General features: G+C 45.9%; 1 protein-coding gene across 1 annotated transcript in view; it reads right to left on the bottom strand.

Moving 5' to 3' along the window:
• Positions 1-452: 452 nt before the first annotated feature.
• Positions 453-25,279, bottom strand: part of PIGL (phosphatidylinositol glycan anchor biosynthesis class L) — a 78,597-nt gene continuing 53,770 nt past the window's right edge. Inside the window, exons 3-7 of the mRNA XM_040453112.1 lie at positions 19,727-19,817; positions 13,298-13,365; positions 11,490-11,521; positions 9,802-9,935; positions 453-1,034 (exon numbers count right to left, since the gene is read on the bottom strand). Coding sequence (XP_040309046.1) covers positions 936-1,034; positions 9,802-9,935; positions 11,490-11,521; positions 13,298-13,365; positions 19,727-19,817 — 424 coding nt within the window. The 3' untranslated portion in view covers positions 453-935. The remainder of the gene's footprint in view (positions 1,035-9,801; positions 9,936-11,489; positions 11,522-13,297; positions 13,366-19,726; positions 19,818-25,279) is intronic.

Raw genomic sequence — 25,279 nt, 5'->3', positions numbered from 1 at the left:
ACGTCAGACTCTGTGCTGGCAGCTTGGAGCCTGGAGCCCGCTTTGGATTCTGTGTCTCCCTCTCTCTCTGCTCCTCCCCCAGTCATGCTCTGTTTCTCTCTCTCCTTCAAAAATAAATAAAAATATTAAAAAAAAAAAAAAAGACATCCGCTTTTTGAGTGTTACAAAAAACAAAACACAAAACACAAAGAAAAAACAGTTCCAGATTTGTCTTCCTTTTTCTGGCTTTCCCCAGAAGCCTGGGAGCTGAGGTATTTGATTGTAAGCTCCTTCAGGGCAGGGCCCACATCATACCAGTCTCAGTATGAAATGCTGGGCACAGGGTTGGGGCCTTGGGAGCCCCAATTTAAGGACTGTGATGCTAAATGGAGAACTTCCTCTAAATTCAAATCTGACACATAGGCCACAACGTTAATCAAAGGAATTATGGTTGAACTAGTTCAATAAAGACTGTGTGTGTGTGTGTGTGTGTGTGTGTGTGTGTGTGTGTGTGTGTTTGGCAAGCCTGCTTTGGAAACGATGTAAAAATACTCTATCATGGCCTCTGTGAAGTGATGATGTCAGCACGCTTTTGCCTTCATTTGTAATCCTAGCAGGCTCTGTGCTATGTGTTTGACATACATTGTGCCCTTACATAACCTGTTTTTCACGAGAACTTGAGGATCTAGCAGGGTGGCTGTTATTACCCTTGGGTTTGTTTGGTTTGGGCTGCTGTAGGTTTTTTTTTCCCCCAGACGAAGAAGCTCAAGCTTGGACAACCCGTTGGCCAGCACGCCCCCCCCCCCCCCCCACATATGTTAGAGGCTCACGGCATGGATGAGCAGAGCTCTGTCTGCCTCGGCCCCGGGGAGGCGAGCCAGCTCACGGCCAGTCGCCAGGCTTCCTGGGCTCGTTCTTCTCCCTTTCTTCTGCGGACCGGAAAGCTCTTCAAGGCTTCAGAGGAAGTGCAGAGAGTTGATTCTCATGTACCTGGAGAAGAGCACGTAGAGGCGGCGGAACCAGAGCAGCTGGCTGCGGTGGCAGGACATGGCTTTCTAGAAGAATCCAAGAGGACCAGTTGAGAAACCCTTGCACTGGAGCAGCTTCTGTCATGCTCACTTGTGCCTTGCACGCCCACGAACACATTTCACACACTGTGGCCTAATCTGGCTTCTTCCTGTAACTCACTAAACCTCTCTGGGTTGGCCCCCACTTGCTGCCTCCCCGCCCCATCTCTCACTTACAACCATGTGATAAAAATCTTGTGATGCAAAGGGCAGTTATAGCACTGGAGTCTCCATGCATTATCTGTGAGTTAAGTACTGTTATTGCTTACATTTTTTTGTTAGTGGACGAGGAAACTTGTCAGTCTCAAACAGCTAGTACATGGTGGAGCTGATATTTGAACTCAGAGCCATCTGAATGGTTCTCAAGCCTACATTCTTTTTTTTTTTATTTTTTTTTCAACGTTTATTTATTTTTGGGACAGAGAGAGACAGAGCATGAACGAGGGAGGGGCAGAGAGAGAGGGAGACACAGAATCGGAAACAGGCTCCAGGCTCCGAGCCGTCAGCCCAGAGCCTGACGCGGGGCTCGAACTCACGGACCGCGAGATCGTGACCTGGCTGAAGTCGGACGCTTAACCGACTGCGCCACCCAGGCGCCCCAATCAAGCCTACATTCTTAATTACTTTGCTGCACTAAGTTGCATATATAACACATACAGGGATGTTTTGTGGGAAGCAAGCTAGGATATTATGCTCAAACTCTCCTGAATTAGGTAAGCTGGGAGGAAGAGGAAGAGGGGGAGAAGAAAAACGAATACGCATAGATATGGGGCACCTGGGTGGCTCAGTCAGTTAAGCATCTGACTTTGGCTCAGGTGGTGATCTCGCAGTTTGTGATTCTGAGACCCACAGGTAGAAATCACGAAATATAAAACTTTCTCTTGCCATCATAACCATTTACGGTTCAGTAGTTTTAACCATATTCACATTGCTGCATAAAAAATCTGTAGAACTGTGTCATCTTGCAAAAATAAAACTCTAAACCCACTAAAACCCAGCTCCCCGTTTCCCCCTCCCCCAGTCCCTGGCAACCACCATTCTACCTTCTGTTTGTGTGATTTTCACTGCTCTAGATATCTCATATAAGTAGAATCACACAGTGTTTGTCCTTTTGTGACTGGCTTCTTTCACTCAGCAAAATGTCCTCGATGTTCATCCATGTCGTAGCAGGTATTCCTTTTTTTTTTTTTTTTTTTAAAGCCTGAATAATATCCCATCATAAGTGTGTAGATTTCTTAATCCATTCAAATGCCATGGACATTTGGGCCTGCTTCTACCTGTTGGCTATTGCGTATATAATGCTACAATGAACATGTGGAACTATCTCTTTGAGACCCTGCTTTCGATTCTTTTGGATATAAACCCAGATTGCTGGATCATATGGTAATTCTATTTCCTTTTTCCTTTCCTTTCCTTCCTAGTAAACTCTACCCCCGACGTGGGGTTTGATCTCACGAACCCGAGATCAAGAGTCGCATGCTCTACTGACCAGCCAGGTGCCCTGTATTTACTTTTAATTTTCTCATCCTCAACATAATTCAGGTGTTCTGACCTGGTCAAGAGGAAGCGGTAAATTCATGCTTCCTGTTCCAAACACATAGCGATGACAGAGGAAAATGCAAAGAGACACGGATGGGTCAAAACTAACACCAAGAGCACCATGAACTTAAAGAATGTGGACAGAGGTGTGAGAGGCCAAAGCAGAGGGTTACTGGCTCAAGGGCTCAGAGCAAAGTGGCGGCCAGGAGTTCTGCTTCGGGTCTCACTGCCGGGACTCTGCTGGAGTGGGCGGGGGCTCCCTCGTCAGATAAGAGGTTGGGGGGAAAAAAATGCCGCCGACTGCTTTGAGAGCAAGCTGAATGCTTTGAGACCAGCACTGAACAGTTACCTGCTGGCTCTGTGACTGGAACTGCCAGTGACGACCTGATTCTGGCCTTCAAGCAATTGCAAACTCTCTAGATGAGGAGGGAGAGCACGGAGGAAGAGGGGAGTAACATCCCCCAAGTCAACCACCTAGCCCCTAGTTTCCAAATCAGAATTCCTGGAGACATGACGTAATGTGATGCAAAGAAAGAGATGTAATCAAATTAGCAACTAGACCATGAATATATTTTATTTTATTTTTTTTATTTTTTTAAATTTTTTTTTCAACGTTTATTTATTTTTGGGACAGAGAGAGACAGAGCATGAACGGGGGAGGGGCAGAGAGAGAGGGAGACACAGAATTGGAAACAGGCTCCAGGCTCTGAGCCATCAGCCCAGAGCCCGACGCGGGGCTCGAACTCCCGGACCGCGAGATCGTGACCTGGCTGAAGTCGGACGCTTAACCGACTGCGCCACCTAGGCGCCCCGACCATGAATATATTTTAGATGAAGATAGTTTCATAGAACAATTTGTCAAAGACTGATTACATTTTGGACATTCAAAGAGCTAAGTGGGAGGAAAACCAGCTTAAAGACTAAATTATCGGGACACCCGGGTGGCTCGGTCGGTTAGGTGTCTCACCTGATTTCAGCTCAGGTCATGATCTCACAGTTGTGAGACTGAGTCCCTCGTCGGACTCCGTGCTGAGCGTGGAGCCTGCTTGGGATTCTCTCTTCTCTCTCTCTCTTTCTCCTCTCTCCCTCCTTCTCCCTCTGCCCTTTCCCCACTTTCATGCACATGCATTCTCTCAATAAAAAAAAAAAAGAATATGAAATTTAAAAAAATGGAAGTGAAACAATAGGTGGTCGTAAAATAAAAAATTAGGTATTTTAGAAACGAAAACAAAATTTGAAATAGAGAACAAATGTGAAAGAACAATTAGGAGACACAAAGCATAGATTAAAAGTCCTCAAGGTGGGGGGGCACCTGGATGGCTCCGTTGGTTAAGCATCCAACTTTGGCTTGGGTCATGATCTCACAGTTTGTGAGTTCGAGCCCCACATCAGACTCTGTGCTGGCAGCTCAGAGCCTGGAGCCTGCTTCGGATTCTGTGTCTCCCTCTCTCTCTGTCCCTCCCCCGTTCACGCTCTATCTCTAGCTCTCAAAAATAAACATTAATAGGGGCGCCTGGGTGGCACAGTCGGTTAAGCGTCTGACTTCAGCCAGGTCACGATCTCGCGGTCCGTGAGTTCGAGCCCCGCGTCGGGCTCTGGGCTGATGGCTCAGAGCCTGGAGCCTGTTTCCGATTCTGTGTCTCCCTCTCTCTCTGCCCCTCCCCCGTTCATGCTCTGTCTCTCTCTGTCCCAAAAATAAATAAATGTTGAAAAAATTTTTCAAAAATAAACATTAAAAAAAAAATTTTTTTTTAAAGCCCTCAAGGGGGGCGCCTGGGTGGCTCAGTTGGTTAAGCGGTTAAGCATCTGACTTTGGCTCTAATCATACTCTCATGGTTTGTGGGTTCAAGCCCTGCATCGGGCTCTGTGCTGACAGTTCAGAGCCTGGAGCCTGCTTCAGATTCTGTGTCTCCCTCCCCCACTCATGCTCTCTCTCAAAAATATCATGCTCTCAGAAATAAATATTTTTTAAAAATAATAATGAGTCCTCAAGGGACAGCTGGCTGGCTCAGTCAGAGGAGCACATAGCTCTTGATCTCGGGGTTGTGAGTTTGAGCCCCATTTTGGGTGTAGAGATTACTTAAATAAATAAACTTAAAAGAAAAAAGATTGAGAGTCCTCAATATGCATTCAGTAGGAATCCAGGAAGAGAACGGAGGGAACTTCACCCAAGTGCTGTTTAAAGAGAAAATAGGTGAGGAGTTTGGAGAATTGCCAACAGATAGAGGTCCCCAGGTTGAGAGTACGAGGCAGAAGAAATGAGCAAATCTACCCTAGACCTACTGTAATAAGACTGTGGAACCCAGAAACACAAAGATAACCTGAAACATTAACATAAAGGAGCTTAACTGTACATGACTAATAAGATTACAATGACAGCAGGTCCCCGTTGCCAAAGGATAAGGATGGGAGTTACATCTTCAAACACCTTTGCAGAGGGCCTATAACTCAAACTAAACCTTTATTTCCAGCTAACCTCACTCAGAAGGCGACATGCAAACACTCAAAGGCTAAGAGAAGTTGCCTTCCTTAGACCCTCACTAAAAAATGCTGAAGAACAGGCATCAGCAAAAGTGAACCCAGAGGTAATGTGTGGGATACAAGAAACAGGGAAGGGCCAGCAATCTAGTAGGTATCAGCAATGCTATCATAAGGTACAGTAACAGAGTGGGGCAGAGTTGATCAATGAGCAATTAAAACCTGCTAAAGTTGGGTGGCAGGGAGGACAAATACGGATTGCTTTGAATTTTATGGTTATGAATGATATTACAATTTTAGGGCTAACCACAGAAATACCATCTATAGCTTCCAAAACAGAGGGGGAGAAAGCAGGGAGAGGGGCCATGGAAAATTTGACCGATCCAACAGAAGGCAGGAAAAGGGTGGTGGGGGCCGGGGGATAACGTTAAACAGAAAACACAAAATAAGATAGTAGAAAAAAGTCCAAATAGATCAATAGTTACAAATAAAAATAAACCAAATATACCCACTTGCTTTCATAGCACACTTGTACTGAGCACAGCATAAGGTATAGAGTTGTTGAATCACTATGTGGTACATTAGAAACAAATGTCAACTACACCTCAATAAAAGAAACAAGATATTTCGTAGAAGGATTAAGAAAAAAATACAACTATATGCTGCTTACAGAAGACACATCTAAAAATTACAAGTGGTTAAAAATAAAAATAAAAATAAAGGTATTAAAAAGCCCCACACTGGGCATGGAGCCTACTTAAAGAAAAAAAACAAAAAGGTATTAAAAAAGATGAACCATGTAGATACAAGTCCAAAGAAAGCTATCATAGCAATGTTAAGATTAAAATAGAATTTAAGACAAAACCATTAATAATGTGAGACACAGGATAATAAAAGGAATAGTTTGCTAAGATACAATGACCTTGATCTTTTTGTGCACAAGACACACATAAAGCAAAAACAAAGACAAATGGACAAATGCAAACTCAGGGGAAGAGATCTCAACATACTTGTATCAAAATAGTAGATCAAAAAAGTAGTAGTAGATCAAAAAGTTAAAAAAAGTAGTTAGAATACACAAGTTGTGACCAACCTAAGTACTAAGCTTGATCTACTCGTAAGATCTAGAGTCTGAAATGCAAAGCATAGAGCACACACAAACTTTTCAGGTAAACAAGTTAACATTTACAAAAAGTGATCATAAAGTAGGTCATTCATTAAAGAACTCTCAATAAGTCTTTAAAAACCAGTATTACACAGGCCACATGTAATGACCAGAAAGCAATTCAATTATAAGTCAACAATAAAAAGGCTATATCTTGATTCTTGTTATGGTAGTTATGTTCTATAAAGTTACTGCAGACACTTGATTTAGTCAATACTGAATCATTGTTCCTGAGAGCCTCTGGTCACAACATTTTCATCAACTGATCAACACATAACCTTGTTTTTTGTTTTCGTTTTTGTTTTGTTTTGATTTGTGTTTTGAGAGGGAGAGAGAGAGAGAGAGAGAGAGCATGAGCAGGGGAGAGGGGCAGAGATAAAGAGAAAATCCCAAGCGATGCAGGGCTAGATCCCATGACCCTGGGATCATGACCTGAGCCAAAATCAAGAGTTGGACGCTCAACTGACTGAGCCACCCAGGTGCTCCAACACATAACCTTGTTTTATCTGCGTTTTTTTGAAGGCACCTTATTCAATATTATGTTATCAATTCATTAATACTGAATTCACAACTAATGGGGCTATAACTCATACATGAATGAAGCTTATCTAACACAAGTACTTTCTCTGTAAGATACATCACAGCTTTCGCGCCCTTAGCCTCATTAGGCAGCACTTTGATGCTATATTTAGAAGACGTTTTAAACCACAAAGGCACCAACAAAACAAAAATGAGAACAATGCGACACTAAATATACTGGGAAAGGATACTTGTTTACAGTAGGAGAGCTGAAATGAGAAGGCAGAGGGTCACCTTGTTCAACAGTTGGGAACCTGTGTGTGTGCATTGGTGGTGACTTAAAACTTTTCACTGCCTTGCAAATACACATGTCCACAAATGACCGCAAAAGCACCAGGAGTATTAATTCTGGGGTTACAAGAAAATTTTAGCACGTAGGCACATTTGCAAATGTGGAACTTGAGGGTAATGACGATCTACTGTATCTAATCACACATATGCATTTTAAACTCTAAAATACGCCCTTAAACACTTCATGTATTAAAGAGGAACTCACAATGGGAACTATAAATTAGTTATAACTGAATGGTGGGAGAAAAAGCACATATCAGAACTTGTCGGGTGCAGCTAAAGGAATACTTCAAGGGAAATTAATAGTATTGAAGTGTATTATTTTAAAAGACTGAAAATGGAAAAAAAAAAAGGGCCAAGAAATTAAAAAAAAAAAAGTGTCGGGGTGCCTGGTGGCTCAGTCGGTTGAGCGTCTGACTTCAGCTCAGGTCATGATCTCATGTCTCATGAGTTCAAGTCTTGCATCGGGCTCTGTGTGACAGCTCAGAGCCTGGAGCCTGCTTCGGATTCTGTGTCTCCCTCGCTCTCTGCCCCTCTCCCGCTTGCACTTTCTCTCTCTTTCTCTGTCTCTTCCCAAAATAAACACTAAAAGAATAGTAAAATAAAAAATAAAAATAGTGTCAAACGTGAGTAAAGTAGAAGGGCAAAAATAAAGTACAAAGATTAATGACCTACCAAATAAACAAGGGAGAACACATATTTCCGTTTAGTGTTGCCTGTTCAACATCTGGCAAAGTGCCTTTGGTAGGTATCCATGTTTAATGCAGACAGTTTAGAAAAGAAAACTAAGGGGCGCCCGGGTGGCTCAGTCAGTTAAGCATCTGACTTCAGCTCAGGTCATGATCTCACAGCTCGTGAGTTCGAGCCCACATTGGGCTCTATGCTGACAACTCAGGAGTCTGAAGTCTGCTTCAGATTCTGTGTCCCCCTCTCTCTCTGACCCTCCCCTGCTCGCACTCTGTCTCTGTCTCTCTCTCTCTCAAAAATAAACAAACATTAAAAAAAAAAAAAAGAAAAGAAAACTAAGCAGCAAAAAGAAATCATTATCTTGAGTTCTCTCAGTTCTACTCATTGCTACTCTTCTCTTTCTGGTGGACTGAAGTCAGCTGGGGGTCACGCCTGTAGACAAACTGAGCAATCCTCCTTAACTGCCTGCTCCCTAACTCCATGGTTCTTAGAATCACCTGCCCTACCGCCAGCTAAGGGTTTTCGCTACGAGGGCCTTACTGGGCCTGTCATTTCCTCCATAGACACCTAAGCCTCTGGCGGTCTATCCTACTGGCTCTTTACATTGGCTCCTTCACAGAGGCTCCCGGCAGGTGTCAATTCCTTAGACTCAAGCTGTGTGGTACATCCATACAAGGGAATGCAGACACCCATTGCAATTCAAATACTTAAGGACATAGAAGAAAAGAGGCATAATATTAGAATAGGTTTTAAATATTAGGCACTGTGTGATCTCATTAAAAAAAAAAAAAAAAAAAAAATATATATATATATATATATATATATATACATACATATGGACACCTGGGTGACTCAGTCAGTTAAATGTCCAACTTCAGCTCAGGTCAGGGTCTCACAGTTCATGGGTACAAGCCCTGCATCAGGCTCTGCGCTGACAGCTCAGAGCCTGCTTCACATTCTCTGTCTCCCTCTCTCTCTCTGTCCCTCCCCTGTTCATGTTCTCTCTCTCTCAAAAATAAGTAAACATTAAAAAAATTAATAAAAAAGGGGTGCCTAGGTGGCCCAGTCAGTTAAGCATCCAACTGCAGCTCAGGTCATGATCTCGCAGTTTGTGAGTTCGAGCCCCGTGTCGGGCTCTGTGCTGACAGCTCGGAGCCTGGAGCCTGCTTCGGATTCTGTGTCTCCCTCTCTCTCTGCTCTTCCTCCACTCATGCTCTGTCTCTCTCCCCTTCAAACAAATAAATGAACTTAAAAAAAAAATTAAAAAATATATATTTATATAATATTCTTTATATAGAGGACATATGTTAACAATAATTACCTTTGAGTGGTGGCACTGTGGGTAATTTTTATTAATTATTTTTATTTTCTTCTTGATGCTTTTATGTATTTCTAGATTTTCTACAATAAGCATGTATTGTTATTTACTTTTAAAAAAGCGTGTGTTATTTTTATAATCAGAAAAAAGGGTGGGGGTGCCTGGCTGACTCAGGAGGTGGAGTATGTGACTCTTGATCTCAAGGTTGTAAGTTGGAGCCCCATGCTGGGCGTAGAGATTACTTAAACACAAAATCTTTAGGGCTCCTGGGTGGTTCAGTTGGTTAAGTGTCTGACTCTTGGTTTCGGCTCAGGTTATAATTTTGCAGTTTGTGAGATCGAGCCCCGAGTCAGGCTCTGCACAGACAGCATGGAGCCGGCTTGGGATTCTCTCTCTCTCCTCTCTTTTTGTCCCTCTCCCTGCTCACACTCATTCTCTCTCCCGTGTGTACACACACTCACTCTCTCTCAAATAAACATTTCAAAAAGATTTAAAAAAATCTTTAAAAAGAGAAAAGAAAAGAAAAGAAAAGAAAAGGTGGAACTCCTTGAAAATCTATGACTGCCAAGGTCTAGCTAGATAGTCCTAACACTCAGGTGCTGAACTGCTGTGGAAAGTGTTCAGTTAGGGGTCATGAGGAGCCAGGGGGTCTGGGACACAGATCCAGAGGGAGGAGTCCAGGAATTCACAATCCTCACCTTGGCCTGTGCCACTTCTTTGCTGGTGAGCACGAAGAGGACATCCCAGGTCTGAAGCAGAGTAAAGGGCAGGTCCAGGAGGGAGATATACTTGCGTAACACATTCACTGACTGAAGTGTGAGCACGGAACACCCTGGTTGGGGGGAGGGGAGAGGGGAGAAGTGAAGAGTCTTGTTGCTTCCAGGCAGATTCCCCCTGAGCGCCCTACCTCTCCCTTGGGGCTCAGGGCAGGGCAGGACCATGGCCATGGAGTTGCCAGATGACTCTGTAGCACCCAAGCTGTGTTTTGCCCATCATCCTCACAGACAGGAAGAGTGACAGGGTCACAGAACACCTGGCTGGATGTCCTCTACTTGCTACATGCCTTAGCAAGATAAGGTCGGTTGCTAGAGGTTGGGAACTGGCTACATCAAGGCCAAGGGAAAAGCGATGAAGACCGGAATTTCTGTATTGGGAGGCAAGAGACCTAGTTCCTGCTCTGGCCCTCAAGACCCGACAGATTTAGGGAAGTCCCTTCAGCTCTCTGAGCCTCAGTTTTCTCATCTGTAAAATGGCATTGACAGTGTGGGAGCCTGTCTCACAGCATTGATGTGAGGATCGAATAAACTACAGTCCCATTCTAAAGCCCTCACAGCTTGGTAAGCTCAGCCCATTCAGAGGGCCGAGCTCTCTGAACTCCACTTACGTTTTCATTTGCTTCATCTTTATAACACTCCTGAGGGATGTATATTACTCCCACTGACAGAGCAGAAACTGGCTCAGAGAGGTTAAGCATCAGTGTCACACAGTGAATGGTCAAGTGGGGTCAAACACCTTCTAACTCAAACAGATGAACCCATCAAGCGCCCATCAGCCATTGACAAGTAATTGGGGGCTGGGATGTGAATTCAGACAGACAGACCGAAAGAACACTGGAGGTGAAAAAGACCCACCTGGTGAGAAAGCTAGACAGATGAGCGGCCAAGGCCCAGAGTCATGGTTAATTTTATGTGTCAACCTCACTGGGTCACAGGGTACCCAGATATTGGGCTGTACATTATTTCTGGGTGTGCCTGGGAGGGTTTTTTCGGATGAGCTTAGCATTCAAATCGGTGGCCTCAGGAAGGCAGATTGCCCTCCCCAATGAGGGTGGACATGATCCAATCCATTGAGGGCCTCAATAGAAGGAAAGGTGGATGAAGGGAGAATTTCTTCTTTTCTGCCCATTAAGCTAGGACATGGGTCATCACCTGCCCTCGGCCTGGGATTTACACCATTGGCCCTCCTGCTTCTCAGGCCTTTGGACCCCACTAACTGACCCCCAGGTTCCTGGGCCCCCAGCTTGCAGAGATGCTAGACTGTGGGACTTCTCAGCCTCTGTACTTGCATGAGCCAAATCCTTATAATAAGTTTCTTTCATATTTGTATCTCCTATTGGTTCTGGTTTTCTAACCCATCTGGCCTCCCCTCACACCCAGAGGCTGCCTGGCTGGCAGGGCACTTCCCAATGGATACAACCTGCTTTTAAAGCTGGAGGACCCACAATGACAGACACACTGAACTGGGTCAGAAAGAGTGTGGTCCAGCCTCCCCGGCCCCACCTTTGCTTGGCCTATGGCAGTTTTCCACATATTTACATTTTTTTTGTCCAATAAGTTTTTTTTAGAGGGATAGTAACTAGCAGACTTTGGCAAAAGGGACAACTTACCTTTAGGTAACTTCCCTTCTGAATGCAGGGTCCTGGAAGAAGAAAGGACAGGAGTGAAAGGGAGCAATAATTCCTTTGCAGGAAGAGCCTTCAGAGTGTAGAGGTCAAAGGCAAGCCTCTCCAACTTGGGCCACAATGGCATGTAGATTATTTTGAGTTAAAAGCAATCAAAACCCAGCAAATTGAGGAAAACCGCTTTATATCCCCCTCAACCACCTAAATTTGCTCTGGAAAGGGGGTCTGTACCAGGAAGAGAACTAGTCAAAGAGATTGCTTTTTACCTAAAAATCTTATCTGCATAACAGGGAATCCTTTGTTTTCCAAACATCTCCTCTCACCTTCCTGCTAATGTTCTTCCTCTTCTTTGTACCTCCAGACTCCCGCCCTCCTCCTGAGCTGAGGATGACATATAAGCCTCAGGTTGCCTGACCATCTTTGGAATTTCATATTTGTGTAGATTCTCCATATGACAACATTAAATTTGATTTTTTCCTATTAATGATCTCATGGAAATTTAATTCTTAGTCTAGCTAGAAGAACCTTGGACAGAGGAAAATTTCTTCCTCCCCAACAGTATTAGGGCCTGCCATATCCTGTGATCCTTCTGTAAGTTTCTAGGTAGTTGCTTTTACATCAATCACCAAAGAGGTTCCTGGGATTCCATACCTCTGGCTACAGCTAAAGGGATCAGGGTGGGCACCTTACCCCAGACAATCTGGGGGCTGACCAATGGTTATGAAGTGCCCTGGTCCAAGCTTCGCCCATTAGAGATGAAGGGAACCACAAAGGATTCTTCCAAGTTTTTCTCTTTTGAAATTGAAAAATGAGGTGGTTGGACTTAAGGATAGGTGAGATCATTTCTAGCTTTACCTATTTCACTGCTCTGGTCTAAGAACATCAGGCGTGTTTAGAAGAAAGTTATAAAGTAAATGCTTCACTTCAAGGTGCCCCTTCCTGTCCTCAGTGGCTAAGCCAGGTCCACCGCTCCGCCACTCATGACGCCCAGGAGAAGCACTTCTCTAGAGGGTAGGAAACATGGTACATGCTTGTACGAGCCTCTGTAAGTCCCTCAAATGTCTTTGAGGTGCAATTTTTTTTAATCAGTGAAATGCAAACACCTATTTGGTAGATTTGAAATAGTGTACAGAATGCACAACAGGAGAAAACAAAATAAATTAGGAGGAAAAAGAAGACGAAGCCAAGAGGCACACCGATTCACAGAACTCAGCCCTGAAAGTCTCCCACATGTGCTCCGAGGGGTCACGAATTTGGCCCTAAAGCTCTCTGTGGCCAAAGCAAAGAGAGAAATAAAATGTTACCCCATTTTTCCCTGGGGGAAAAACACCTTAGGTGTTAAGGAGACAAAACAATAAGTCAACTTAGGAGTGATTTCTCACAAGAGAATGTGGTAAGATGTCGTGAGCAACGTGGACAAGAGTGGCTCTCTATTAACTCAGTGGTCACTTTCACGGGGCCCAGACAGCGAGTGGGAAAGTACTTTAGAAACCATCCATCTTGGGACACCTGGGAGGCTCAGGCGGTTAAGCGTCTGACTTCAGCTCAGGTTATGATCTCACGGTTTGTGGGTTCGAGCCCCGCGTCGGGCTCTGTGCTGACAGCTCAGAGCCTGGAACCTGTTTCCGATTCTGTGTCTTCCTCTCTCTCTGCCCCTCCCCTGCTCGTGCTCTTTCTTTCTCTCTCTCTCTCAAAGAATAAATAAATATTTAAAAAACTTTTTTAGAAACCATCCATCCACCCTGAGCAAAGGAAAAGACCCTCTCCCACCTCCAACGCGTGGAGAGTCCTACCTCACGGCCGCATATAGAGCAACGTGGTTGCTGTGACCACTCACTCCCCCTGCGTCGAAAGTCACCACCTGTAGAGAAATACAGGGTGTTCCCTCATGACTGTCTGAATGCTCTCTCTGACTCCGTTTCCAAGTAGCTGTCCCCATTCCCTTGGGATGAAAGGGAGCGCACAGACCCCTGGAACGTTTGCAATCGCGAGGACACCTGAACTCACTTCGGAGCAGATCGGTGGTGTGTAACCATTGCTTTGGCCAGTTGTGTGGAGACTGTTTCCGTGGGTTTTACTGTTTAGTCTTGTTCCAGGCCAGTGGAGCAGAGTGGAATTCAGTCATGATAGGAACCTGAGTTCAGGGTATCTCTGCCTCTTACCTTCCTGGCCGTTTATGAACACAGTTTTCTTGGCCGGCTGCTGTGTGAACTCTTGTGCATGTAGACGCTGCCTGAATCTTTTGGCTTCTTTTCCTTGTGCCATACTGAGGGCGCAGAGGCTTTGAGGGGCAATGTCTACCATGCACCGGGGTTAAAATCATAGAAGTTTATTTGCTCATGGACTGCCTCTGTATCATCTTTTTTTTTTTTTTTTAATATTTATTCATTTTTGAGAGATGGAGAGAGACAGAGTAGAGTGGAGGAGGGGCAGAGAGAGAGAGGGAGGCACAGAATCTGAAGCAGGCTCCCGGCTCTGAGCTGTCAGTACAGAGCCTGATGCGGGGCTCGAACCCACGGACTGTGAGATCATGACCTGAGCTGAAGTCGGACACTTAACCGACTGAGTCACGCAGGCGTCCCACCTATTTTTTTTTTTAAGTTTATTTATTTATTTTGAGAGAGACAGAGAAGCAAGTGGGGGAGGGACAGAGAGAGGGAGAGAGAGAGAATCCTAAGCAGGCTCTGTGCTGTCAGCAGAGGGCCCAATGCAGGGCTCGAACTCACGGAACTGTGAGATCGTGACCTGAGCTGAAACCAAGAGTCTGACACTCAACTGACTGAACCACCTAGATGCCCCCGTATCATCTGTTATTAATGATAAGCTTAGTCTAGATTCCAACATTTCATTTCTGCACAGATGATTAAAAAAACACCCAAATAGCAGTTTGAATAATAACAATAATTTGCTTGAGTAAGATAAATAAATAAATATAAAAAAGAGAACAAGGACTCACATAAAAGAACAGGAGTGGTTGGTTAGGGGTAGTGCAAAGAGGCAAGCTGTCCCCAAGAAAAGAGAGTGGCCATGCAGCACGGACTAAAGGGAGAGGATAGGGCTTGAACTCACAATCCTGAGATCAAGACCTGAATGGAGATCAAGAGTCGGTTGCTTAACCGACTGAGCTACCCAGGCACCCCTGGCCTTTCTATTTTAAATCGTAAAATGTTTACTTCAGGTATGGAGAACTATGTTAAAATGAGAGCAGCTAACATTTATTGAGCATAGGTTGAGGGATGGGGATACAGATTGAAAGAAAGTTTATTTACATTTTATTTTATTAAAAAATTTTTATTTTTATTAAAAAAATTTGTTTAACATTTATTTATTTTTGAGAGACAGAGAGAAACAGAGCATGAGCGGGGGACAGGTAGAGAGAGAGGGGGACACAGAATCTGAAGCAGGCTCCGGGCTCTTAGCCGTCAGCATGGAGCCCGACACGGGGCTCACGAACTGTGAGATCATGACCTGAGCTGAAGTTGGATACTCAACCGAGTCACCCAAGCACCCCTTTTTTCTTTTTCTTTTCAAAAATTTTTTTTTATTTTTAAAAAAAATTTTTTTTTTCAACATTTATTTATTTTTGGGACAGAGAGAGACAGAGCATGAACGGGCGAGGGGCAGAGAGAGAGGGAGACACAGAATCGGAAACAGGCTCCAGGCTCTGAGCCATCAGCCCAGAGCCCGACGCGGGGCTCGAACTCACGGACCGCGAGATCGTGACCTGGCTGAAGTCGGACGCTTAACCGACTGCGCCACCCAGGCGCCCCTCTTTTCAAAATTTTTTAATGTTTATTTATTTTTGAGAGAGAACATGAGCAAAGGGGCACAGAGAGGGAGACATAATCTGAAGTAGGCTCTGTGCTGTCAGCGCAAAGACATGGGGCTGGAACCCATGAACCGTGAGATCATGACCTGAGCTGAGATTGGACCCTCAACTGACTGAGCCACCCAGGCACCCCAGACACCTGTAGCTCCTTCTAGAACTCCATCCACTTTTCCCCCCTTACTTGCAGAGATCTTTGTTTAGATGAAATCTTGCTCAGACCCCAGTCAACAGGAGGTAATAGTGGGGCTGCTCTGGTTTCTCAAAGATGGCGGTTCTCAATGGGGAGCAGTGTTGCCCCAGGGACATCTGGCAATGTCTGGAGATACATTTGCTGTGATGAGTGAGGGGTGTTGCCACTGGGTAGAGAGGTGGGCTGGCAGTGAGGAGAGGCCAGGGGTGCTGCTAAGCATGTACAGTGCAGAGGACAGTCAACCATAGCAAACAAGGCTGTGGTCCCAAGTGTCATGGTGCCCTGAGGGAGCAGGGACTAGGTATGTTTGGTTCACTGCTGTCTCGAAGTTCACAGCCAGTAGTGAACATCACATAGTAGGTGGTCAGTAAATATTTGTTGGATGAAAGGTTGAGATAGGGGTTGGGCCCAGGACCTCGCCTGCTTGTTACCCAAAGACACTACCAACCCCCTACACTGTTTTATATAAAGGGCAGCATTATAACGCTTTTCAAGGCCCTGTCCGGGCAGCGGAGCTGGGACCAGATGGTACACGGTTTCCTTCCATCACACTGTGCTAACCACTGCAGAGCCAGCTTTTGGTTTGGACAGAGGAGAACTTTTGGTATCATCCCAGCACAGCCCAGGTGAGACTCTATCTTCCCAGGTCCAGCCAAGACTTCCGGTCCGGAGGGGGCACCTGGGCCCTCTGATCCTGCCATCGAGTGACTTCTCACCTGTTCACTGCTAACTCCTCGCCCCTGGCCCTGCAGGGCCTATGGGGGTGGGAAGGTGCATTTCACCGCATCGTGGGGGCTGAGTCGTGATTATGGCCCTTCATGTCCATCCTGGCGATGGTGTTAGCATGGCCTTATACTCCGCTGATGTACTAGTGCAGGCCAGGGAAATTGTTCCTGACTGCACTGTGACAGCTTGAGAGTTTCCTTATTTATTTATTCAAATTTTTAATGTTTTTATTTATTTTTGAAGGGGAGAGACAGACAGAACATGAGCGGGGTAGAGCAGAGAGAGAGGGAGACACAGAATTCGAAGCAGGCTCCTGCCTCTAAGCTGTCAGCACAGAACCCGATGCGGGGCTCGAACCCACAAACTGTGAGATCATGACCTGAGCCGAAGTCAGACACTCAACCGACTGAGCCACCCAGGGGCCCTGAGAGTTTCCTTATTAACAGCAAGGTGTGTTAAAGAGCTGTTTTAGTGTTATTATTTTATTTTTTTAATGTTTATTTTTGAGAGAAAGAGAGAGAGAGAGAGCACACACATGTGCACAGAAGTGGGGGGAGGGCAGAGAGAGAGAGAGAGGGAGGCAGAGAGTCGAAAGAAGTTTGGACGCTCAACCAAGTGAGCCACCCACGTGCCCCTAAAGAGCTCTTTTAAACCAGTTTTCTTATGTATGGAAATTAAATCAACTCAGGGTTGTCCTGACAATGAAGGCCTCTCACTCACTGGAATGAAGGTGAGCACCTCAGACAACAGGAAAGAGCTCCGGGCCACCAGGTGGCAGTTGACGGTGGTGGCAGTTTGAGGACGAGGCCCGTGTGGGGTCTGTTCTTGTTCTTGGGGATATAAAAGGTGTCACGGGGGCACCCGGGTGGCTCTGTTGGTTAAGCATCCGACTTCGGCTCAGGTCATGATCTCGCGGTTCGTGGGTTCGAGCCCCACGTCAGGGTCTGTGCTGACTGCTCAGAGCCTGGAACCTGCTTCAGATTCTATGTCTCCCTCTCTCTCTGCCCCTCCCACGATCACGTTCTGTCTCTCTCCCTCAAAAATAAATAAACATTAAAAAAAAAATTTTTTTTTTAAAAAGGTGTCATGTGTAGCCCTTGCCACCATGGACCTTCCAGCCTAGTTTCAAGACACAGTCTTGTACTTCAAAGAATAAACAGCAATTCGCAGGATACACATCAAATACTGTGGGAATCTGAAAGAGGGCTGAAGAAGTCGGGGAAGGCTTCTTGGAGGAGGAGGCTTTGAGGTGGGCCTGGATCGCAAATCAGTTTTCTAGGACCCAAACTCAGGAGACTGTTCTGAGAGCCAAAATGGCACGCAGAACTATCTGTGCTCTGAGACCCCTCCCTGGGTGCTCAGAGCTGTGGCCAACTCGAACGTGGTCTGGCCCCTCAGCAAGGACCAATCCTGTCCACCAGCGTGCAGTACTTGAGGGCCAGACCAAGGAGGGCCAAGTTCAGAAAGATGGGAGTTGATCTCACAAGCGAAGTTCCTGGGGAAACCAGCAGTTGTGAGAGTGTTTGGGGACAGGTCCTGGGGAAGCCACAACTGTGGGGAAACGGGGTCCCAAGGGGGATTGCAGAGCACTTCATGGACCACACTATGTTACTTCAGGCTCTGAAGACCGGCTCTGTCTCCTGTTCGGGGCTGTGGAGCCCACGTTCTGCCTGCGTGGGCTGGGGTGGGATGGCCAAGAGAACCCAGGCAAGCCCAGTCAGCGGGGCTGGGCATTTGACTCCGAGGCCCGTGGACCCTTCCCTCCAGCTTTCACACTCAGACCCTCCCGGAAGGAAAAGCTAGGAAGAGTGGTGCTGCGAGCTGTTGGTGGCCATTTTTCCAGCCAGGAGAAAGAAGGCAGCGCACAGAGCAAGATGAAGAGTCCCGTCACCTGCGTCTCGGCCTTTATGTGAATCACAGTGAGCCACTTAGGTGCCCCTTTTGGCCTCTGTGGACTAAGTTTCATTTGTGTTTTGTGTCATGAGGAAACAAGATGGTCTTCAATATAGATAGATAGATAGATAGATAGATAGATAGATAGATAGATGTGACTGCCCCTCCGACAAAAGAAAGAAAATGCTACATGAAATATGCCCCCCCCCCAAAAAAAAACGAAAAAAAAGAAAAATGATCTGACCAATATGTCAACGAAAATCTGTTCTTAGGAAAGGTCTAATAGGGTGCACCTGGGTGGGTCAGTCAGTTGAGCGTCTAACTCTTGGTCTCTGTTCAGGTCACAATCTCATGGTTCGTGAGTTTGAGCCCCGCCCGCATCGAGTTCTGTGTTGACAGCCCAGAGCGTGGTTGGTATTCTTGGGATTCTCTCTCTCCCTCTCTCTCTCTCTCTCTCTCTCTGCCCCCCCTTTGGTATCACTCTCTAAATAAATACATAAATAAATAAATAAGGAAGGTCTAATAAGTCATGGGGCGCTTGGGTGGCTCAGTTGTTTAAGTGTCTGACTTCGGCTCAGGTCATGATCTCACGGTTCGTGGGTTCGAGTCCCATGTTGGGCTCTGTGCTGACAGCTCAGAGCCAGCTTGAGCAGGCTGTCTCTCTGTGTCCCCCTGTCTGTCTGCCCCTTCTCCATTCATGCTGATTCTCGCTCTCTCTCTCAAAAATAAATAAACATGGAAAAAAAAAGTCTAATAAATCAGTTTACTCAGTGAATTCAGCATTGATAAAAGCCTAACGTGTTTGTGTGCCAGCGGGACTCATCAAAACTTAAACCAAAAGATTAGGGCTTTAAGTGGTAGGATTTTAGGCATTAACCCGTGAGGGATTATTATTATTATTATCTTACAAGTGGACAGTAAGCCTTCTGAAAAGCCTTAACATCAAACACTGGCGACAGCCAGTCCAGGCAATCCTGGTGGAGCTGAGATGGGGGCCCCCACACTTGTTCACCTCGGCAAGTAAGTGTGAATCTCCATCATTGCCCTGTCTGTGACCAAAATGTCCTCCATGTAGGGCATGTGAATTTATCCGTGTGCTTTTCTGGAGTGAGAAATTGAGGTTTAAGATCCTAGTAGCTTCCCCACCTGCTGACCTTGGGCAAGCTGCTCGGCCTCTGGAAACGCGAGTTTCCTCCATGTCAAATGAGAACTATAACAATATTTATCTCTTAGAGTTAGAACGGCCCTCTAAACGTGACAATGCTTCGTGAAAGGCGAAATTCTGCACGACGCGTCACACATAGCACAGGCTCCAGGGGCCCTGGGTGTTTAGGTGGCGGGACAGAGGTTGGGGTGGGGATGGTTAAGGAGGACAGTTTGGAAAGAAAACCTCTGCCTCTATCTGAGCCTGATAATTTGGTTCCACAAAAGGTGTGTTTGTTACTCTGAAGGTTGAAAAGAGAGCCGGGTGGGGGGGATCTCTTTTTGAAGTGGTTTTGGAGAAGCTCTGGATGTGGGAGGGCAGCCATAGTCAAGGTGTGCCTGGGACCCCCCGCTTTGCATTCTAGGAGGGCATCCCCTTACCAGGTTGATGCTGTTCACTTCTATGTGCTGGAGGAGGGTGCTAGCCACATGCTCTGTGTCCCACCGCACACCTGGGTCATCTGGGAAATCCCTGGAAGGAAGGAAAGAAGGAAGAAGCACAACTTGAACATATTTTCTAATCAGGTGTGAACTTCTCCCTAAGCTCTGGTAGGAGTGTGCCAGTCCTGTGATAGGAATTGTATGGGGGCAGGGGAGCACCCTTAAGTATCCAGATTTCGGCGAAAGAGAGTTTTAGAAGCGTGACACAACGAGAAATCGGTGCACAGTTTCACACGACACACTTTTGGAGCTTTGTGCTCGCTGCTGAGGGGAGGAAACACACCAGAGACGATCTGGGGAGACATATGGGTTAACAGCAAATGTGGACACAGCCGAATGATATGTAAGAATAGTAACAATAGCGCTTTGATAAAAAGTACGAAGCTATGTTACTTCATTTAATCTCATGAACACCTGCTGAGGGAGCCTTTACAGAGGAAGTTGAGAAGACTGCTTGCAAGATTGTTAGAGTTGGAATCGAACCCACGCTTTCTGACTGCAAAGCAAAGACGTTTTAGCACTAGGGAGCCAGCAACATCTTCTCTCCAATGGGGCTGCACCACGTGGGGCTGGCCTCAGGATAAAAGTCTCTGTAGATTAATCTGCACCTTATCTGTGTCTCCACTTGGCCGCGCCATAGACCTGTCTCCTCCCACGTCTGTTTTTTGTGCATTGATCTATGGCATCACCTAACATGAGACCAAGGCCTCAATTTGAGGATGTTATTCATATTCTTTTCATTTACTTATTTATTGAATTTTTATTTATTTTCTTATATATATATATTTATTTAAAGTTTATTTATTTTGTGTGGGGCGGCGGTGGGGGGGGCGTGGGGGGGAAGGAGCAGAGAGAGAGGAAGAGAGAGAATCAATCGCAAGCAGGCCCTAAGCTGGTAACACAGAGCCCGACGTGGGGCTTGGTCTCACGAACCGTGAGATCATGACCTGAGCTGAAATCAAGAGTTGGACACTTAACCCACTGAGCCACCCACGTGCTTCTACTTCTTAAATTTTAAATTATAATCTCTACCCCCAACGTGGGGCTCGAATCCATGACCCCAAGATCAAGAATGGCATGCTCCACCGACTGAGGCTGTCAGGTGCCCCTATGCATAGTCTTATAAATAGATATTCATCTCTCTTTGGCTCAGGTCCTGTGGCAACACCCACAATGGTACTGAGAGGACTCAGGCTCTCTTCCCCACCAGACAAGCTGCTATCACCTCTTTATGGACAGAGACCATTAACTGACCTTCTTCAGACTGTGGTTAAAGGACAGTCACTGAATGTTTTTCAGCAGGAAAATGACAGGAGCCTCAGCACTTAATAATGCAGTTATTTCCACTGCTTCATCGGCTACCTCTACCCAACCCCTAGGGTGGCTTCTACAGACAGCAGCTTTATGCTTTTCTGAACACAGTCCTGCCAGCCATCCCGTGAGGTTCTCATAATGCTCCTGCAGTGAGAGCTCAGCTGGTGGGAGGACGGATAGGGGAAAAGGGAGATGGAAGGACCGGTACAAAGTCAAAGTCTAGCCTTGCTCCCTGGCAATGGAGCGGAATGTGGCGCGTAGAACATGACCTGCAGAGCACGACTGCTGGAGAGATACAGGAATCGGGGAAAACACCTTGGAGCGAAAACAGCTACATACAAGCTCCTGGCTGGGAGGTCCACATAAACCTACAAGGCATCGTTTTGGCAAATGAGTGCGTGGATAATATTTACCTGGATGAAGAAGCAGTCTAAGAGAAAGGGCAGGACTATGTTTGCTACAGTCATTCTGAAGTGCTGAAAGATGAATCCCTGAGTGGGAGAGCTCATTGTCTTGTTTCATTGACCTTCAGAGAAATGGGACCTGCTATTCGAGGGCTCTGCACTTAGAATGGGCTCAGGGGCGACACCCGCACCATTCCTTCTGTGGCTCCTAAGGAAGTGGGAAGCTGATCATCCGTGGGGGGCTTTGGGATGTAAATATCCCTTCTGTAATCTGGTGCATCTGATATGGCAGCAGTGCCTTAGTGATCAGGTCCAAACTCCTCTCGGGCAGGCATTCAAGATTCCTCTTTATTTGCGAAAGCAAATAAGATAACGCATGAAAACTGTAAAGGGATATGTAAATGGCAAAGTAGTGGCTTCTACTGGAGCATTGCGTAGGCCCTTTCCAAAAAAAAAAAAAAAAAAAAGAGAGAAAAAGAAAAAGAAAAAGGAAAAGGAAAAGGAAAGAAAAAAACAGAAATCTCCCATCTCTCCTGCTCAGGAAGCCCCTTACAGGCTCTTTGTTGATTGCCTACTTTAGTGGGGAGTGGTTTCAAAGTGAGTTCAGGCATCTGAAGAGATGTATGAGACGATCCACTCAGGTAAAGCAAGAAATCACTACTAGAATTTCTATGTTTTTTTTTATCTATTTAAATTGCTCATTTGCAGCTGTCTTTTTTTTTAAGTTAATTCATTTTGAGAAAGAGAGAGAAAGAGAGAGACGCGAGTGGGGGAGGGGTAGAGAGAGAGGTGGAGACAGAATCCCGAGCAGGCTCCGCACTGACAGTGCAGAGCCCATTTCGGGGTTTGAACTCATAACTGTGAGATCACGACCTGAGCGGAGATCAAGAGTCAGATGCTTAACCAACTGAGCCACCCAGGCACCCTTGCAACTATTTTTATAAGGTATCATATACTAACAGAGTTTAACATGTATATAATTTAAATAAGTAAGTCTACAAATATTAGAAGTGCATACTCAGACTTCATTTCTTTTTTCAGGTGATAATGGTAAAAAGTGTTTGGAGGGGCGCCTGGGTGGCTCAGTCAGTTAGGCGTCCGACTTCAGCCAGGTCACGATCTCGCGGTCCGTGAGTTCGAGCCCCGCGTCAGGCTCTGGGCTGATGGTTCAGAGCCTGGAGCCTGTTTCAGATTCTGTGTCTCCCTCTCTCTGACCCTCCCCCGTTCATGCTCTGTCTCTCTCTCTGTCTCAAAAATAAATAAATCTAAAAAAAATAAAATAAAAAAAATAAAAAGTGTTTGGAGATCACTGGTCTAATCTATTCACCCTACATTTTCCTTTATTTGTTTCTGGATAGTTCTCCCCCCTGCCCCACCCTGGATATTTAAGAACAACTTTATTGAGGTATAATTTACATAATGTAAAGTTCACCCATTTTAAATGTACAGTTTTGTGACTTTTTAGTAAATTCATGGAATCTGTACATTTTACTAGCGTTTTGCGTATATTAAATTCTTGATTCTCCAACCCATTATAAGTTCCCTGATGGCCAGATGTTACATGAGTCATTTAATGGTCAAGGTTCAGCTAGGAAAACAGAAACTGCCAGTTGTGGGGTGCCTGGGTGGCTCAGTGGGTCAAGTGTCCAACTCTTGATTTGGGCTCAGGTCATGATCTCATGGTACATGGGTTTGAGCCCCACATCTGGCTCTGTGCTGGCAGTGCAGAGCCTGCTTGGGATTCTCTCTGTCTCTCTCTCTCTCTCTCTCTCTGCCCCTCCCCTGTTTGTGCTGTCTCTGTCTCTTTCAAAATAAATTTTCTCTAAAAAGTTTTTTTTAATGTTTATTTATTTTTCAGAGATAGAGACAGAGCACAAGTGGGGGGAGGGGCGGAGAAGGAGACACAGAAATGGAAGCAGCCTCCAGGCTCCGAGCTGTCAGCACAGAGCCCGATGCGGCACTCGAACCCACTAACCGTAAAATCGTGACCTGAGCTGAAGTCGGACGCTTAACCGAATGAGCCACCCAGGAGCCCCTCAAAATAAACACATTTTTTTAAAACTTAAAAAAAAAAAAAAAAAGGAATACAGGGAATTGCTTATCTAATTGAAAAGAAGAGCTGAGAGGCCAAATGGGGAACAATGGAACAACGCAGAGATTGGCAACAGCACTGGAGCTACGGGGTGGCCATGACAGTGGGGTGTAGAATGGCAAGAGCTGGGGTCATGGAAAACAAGGTGGAGAAGAGGGGGCAATACCCTGGTCTTCCTTCTTTCTGCCTTCCAGTCTTCCAGCTCTACTGCCCATTGGTCAAGCCTATTAAGAAGTCAGTTGGGAAGGGAGCCTGGAAAGTGCAGTCTCCATCGGTATGGAGCAAAGACATAAAGTGTCTGCCAAAGTCTTGCTTACTGCAGATGCCCAATGGATATTTATTTTGGATTGCTGGTCAATCCTGGCCCCAAACCTTCCAAAGACAGCAGCAGTCTGGCCACCTGCCTCACAGTGTGTAAAGGAGTCTACTTTTCCAGCCCTATGTTCCGGAACACAATGGTCCACTAGTTGCTTGGGTACAGAGGGCAGTGGGGAGCACTGGAGGGAGGACATGGGGGCCACTGCTGGGCAACCAGGATTCTTGGCTCAGGGAAGGGATATGTGGCATGAGTTAGCAGTCAGCTCCACCCAGGAGCTCAAGGACAGAGACTGCATGCGATTTTTAAAATTTACCTATTTTTAAAAGTTTATTTATTTATTTTGAGAGACAGAGATAACGCGAGCTCTCTGGGAAGAGAGGGAAGAGCAGGGCAGAGCGAGAAGGAGAATCCCAAGCAGCCTCTGCACTGTCAATTCAGAGTCCGACGTGAGGCTTGAACTCATGAAAAACCCCGAGATCGTGACTTGAGCCAAAATCAAGAGTTGGACATTTAACTTCTGGAGCCACCCAGGTGCCCTGAGACTGCACGTGATTAAAGCAGTCTGGTGTCATCAGGGGACAATGTGAAGTGGGAGAGACATAGATCATAGGGCGGCGGGGGGGGGGGGGGGTTGGTTCAGAACACCTAGTTCCCTGCTCATCACGGGACGCAGGCGGGAGCTGCATCAGCAATAAAGCTGGGTAATCCCGGGCTGTACCCGATGACCTCCCGAGTGCCTTTCCAGCTCTGAAATCTAGGCTTGCACACTGGAAGCAATTTCTGAGTGAGCTGAAAACACTGATCGTGGACGGTAGTTTTTAGGAAAAAGTAGAGGTCTTGGATGGCAAATAACATCGGGATGGTCAAAGCCTGGCTCCAGGGATCCTGCCCTTTCCCAGAGCTGAGCCAAGCGCCCAATATTTACTGATGACCCATTTGTATTTCAGTATTTGTCCACTGCTGTGTACCTTGTACTTAGAATGCACTGATCTGGTAACGAGCAGGCACTGGTTAAGTGTTATTTCTCCCTTATTATTTCGTAATGTTTCCCTCACCGTTTCTCAAGAGAGGGAGGGATTATTCATCATCATTAGGAATAACTGGGATTGATTAAAAAAATTTTTTTAATGTTTATTTATTTTTTGGAAGAGAGAGCGTGGGGAGGGGCAGAGAGAAAGGGAGGCACAGAATCCAAAGCAGGCTCCAGAATCTGAGCTGTCAGCATAGAGCCTGATGTGGGGCTCGAACTCATAGACCACAAGATCATGACCTGAGCTGAAGTTGGATGTTTAACGGACTGAGCCACCCAGGTACCCCAATTTTTTTTTAATGTTTAATTTTGGGGGGGGGGGGAAGGGACAGAG

Source organism: Herpailurus yagouaroundi, unplaced genomic scaffold (genome assembly GCF_014898765.1).
Source record: "Herpailurus yagouaroundi ecotype Mexico unplaced genomic scaffold, PumYag 208, whole genome shotgun sequence".
Classification (NCBI taxonomy): domain Eukaryota; kingdom Metazoa; phylum Chordata; class Mammalia; order Carnivora; family Felidae; genus Herpailurus; species Herpailurus yagouaroundi.
Note: the sequence above shows the minus strand (reverse complement) of the source record. Positions and strands in the feature narration are given on the sequence as shown.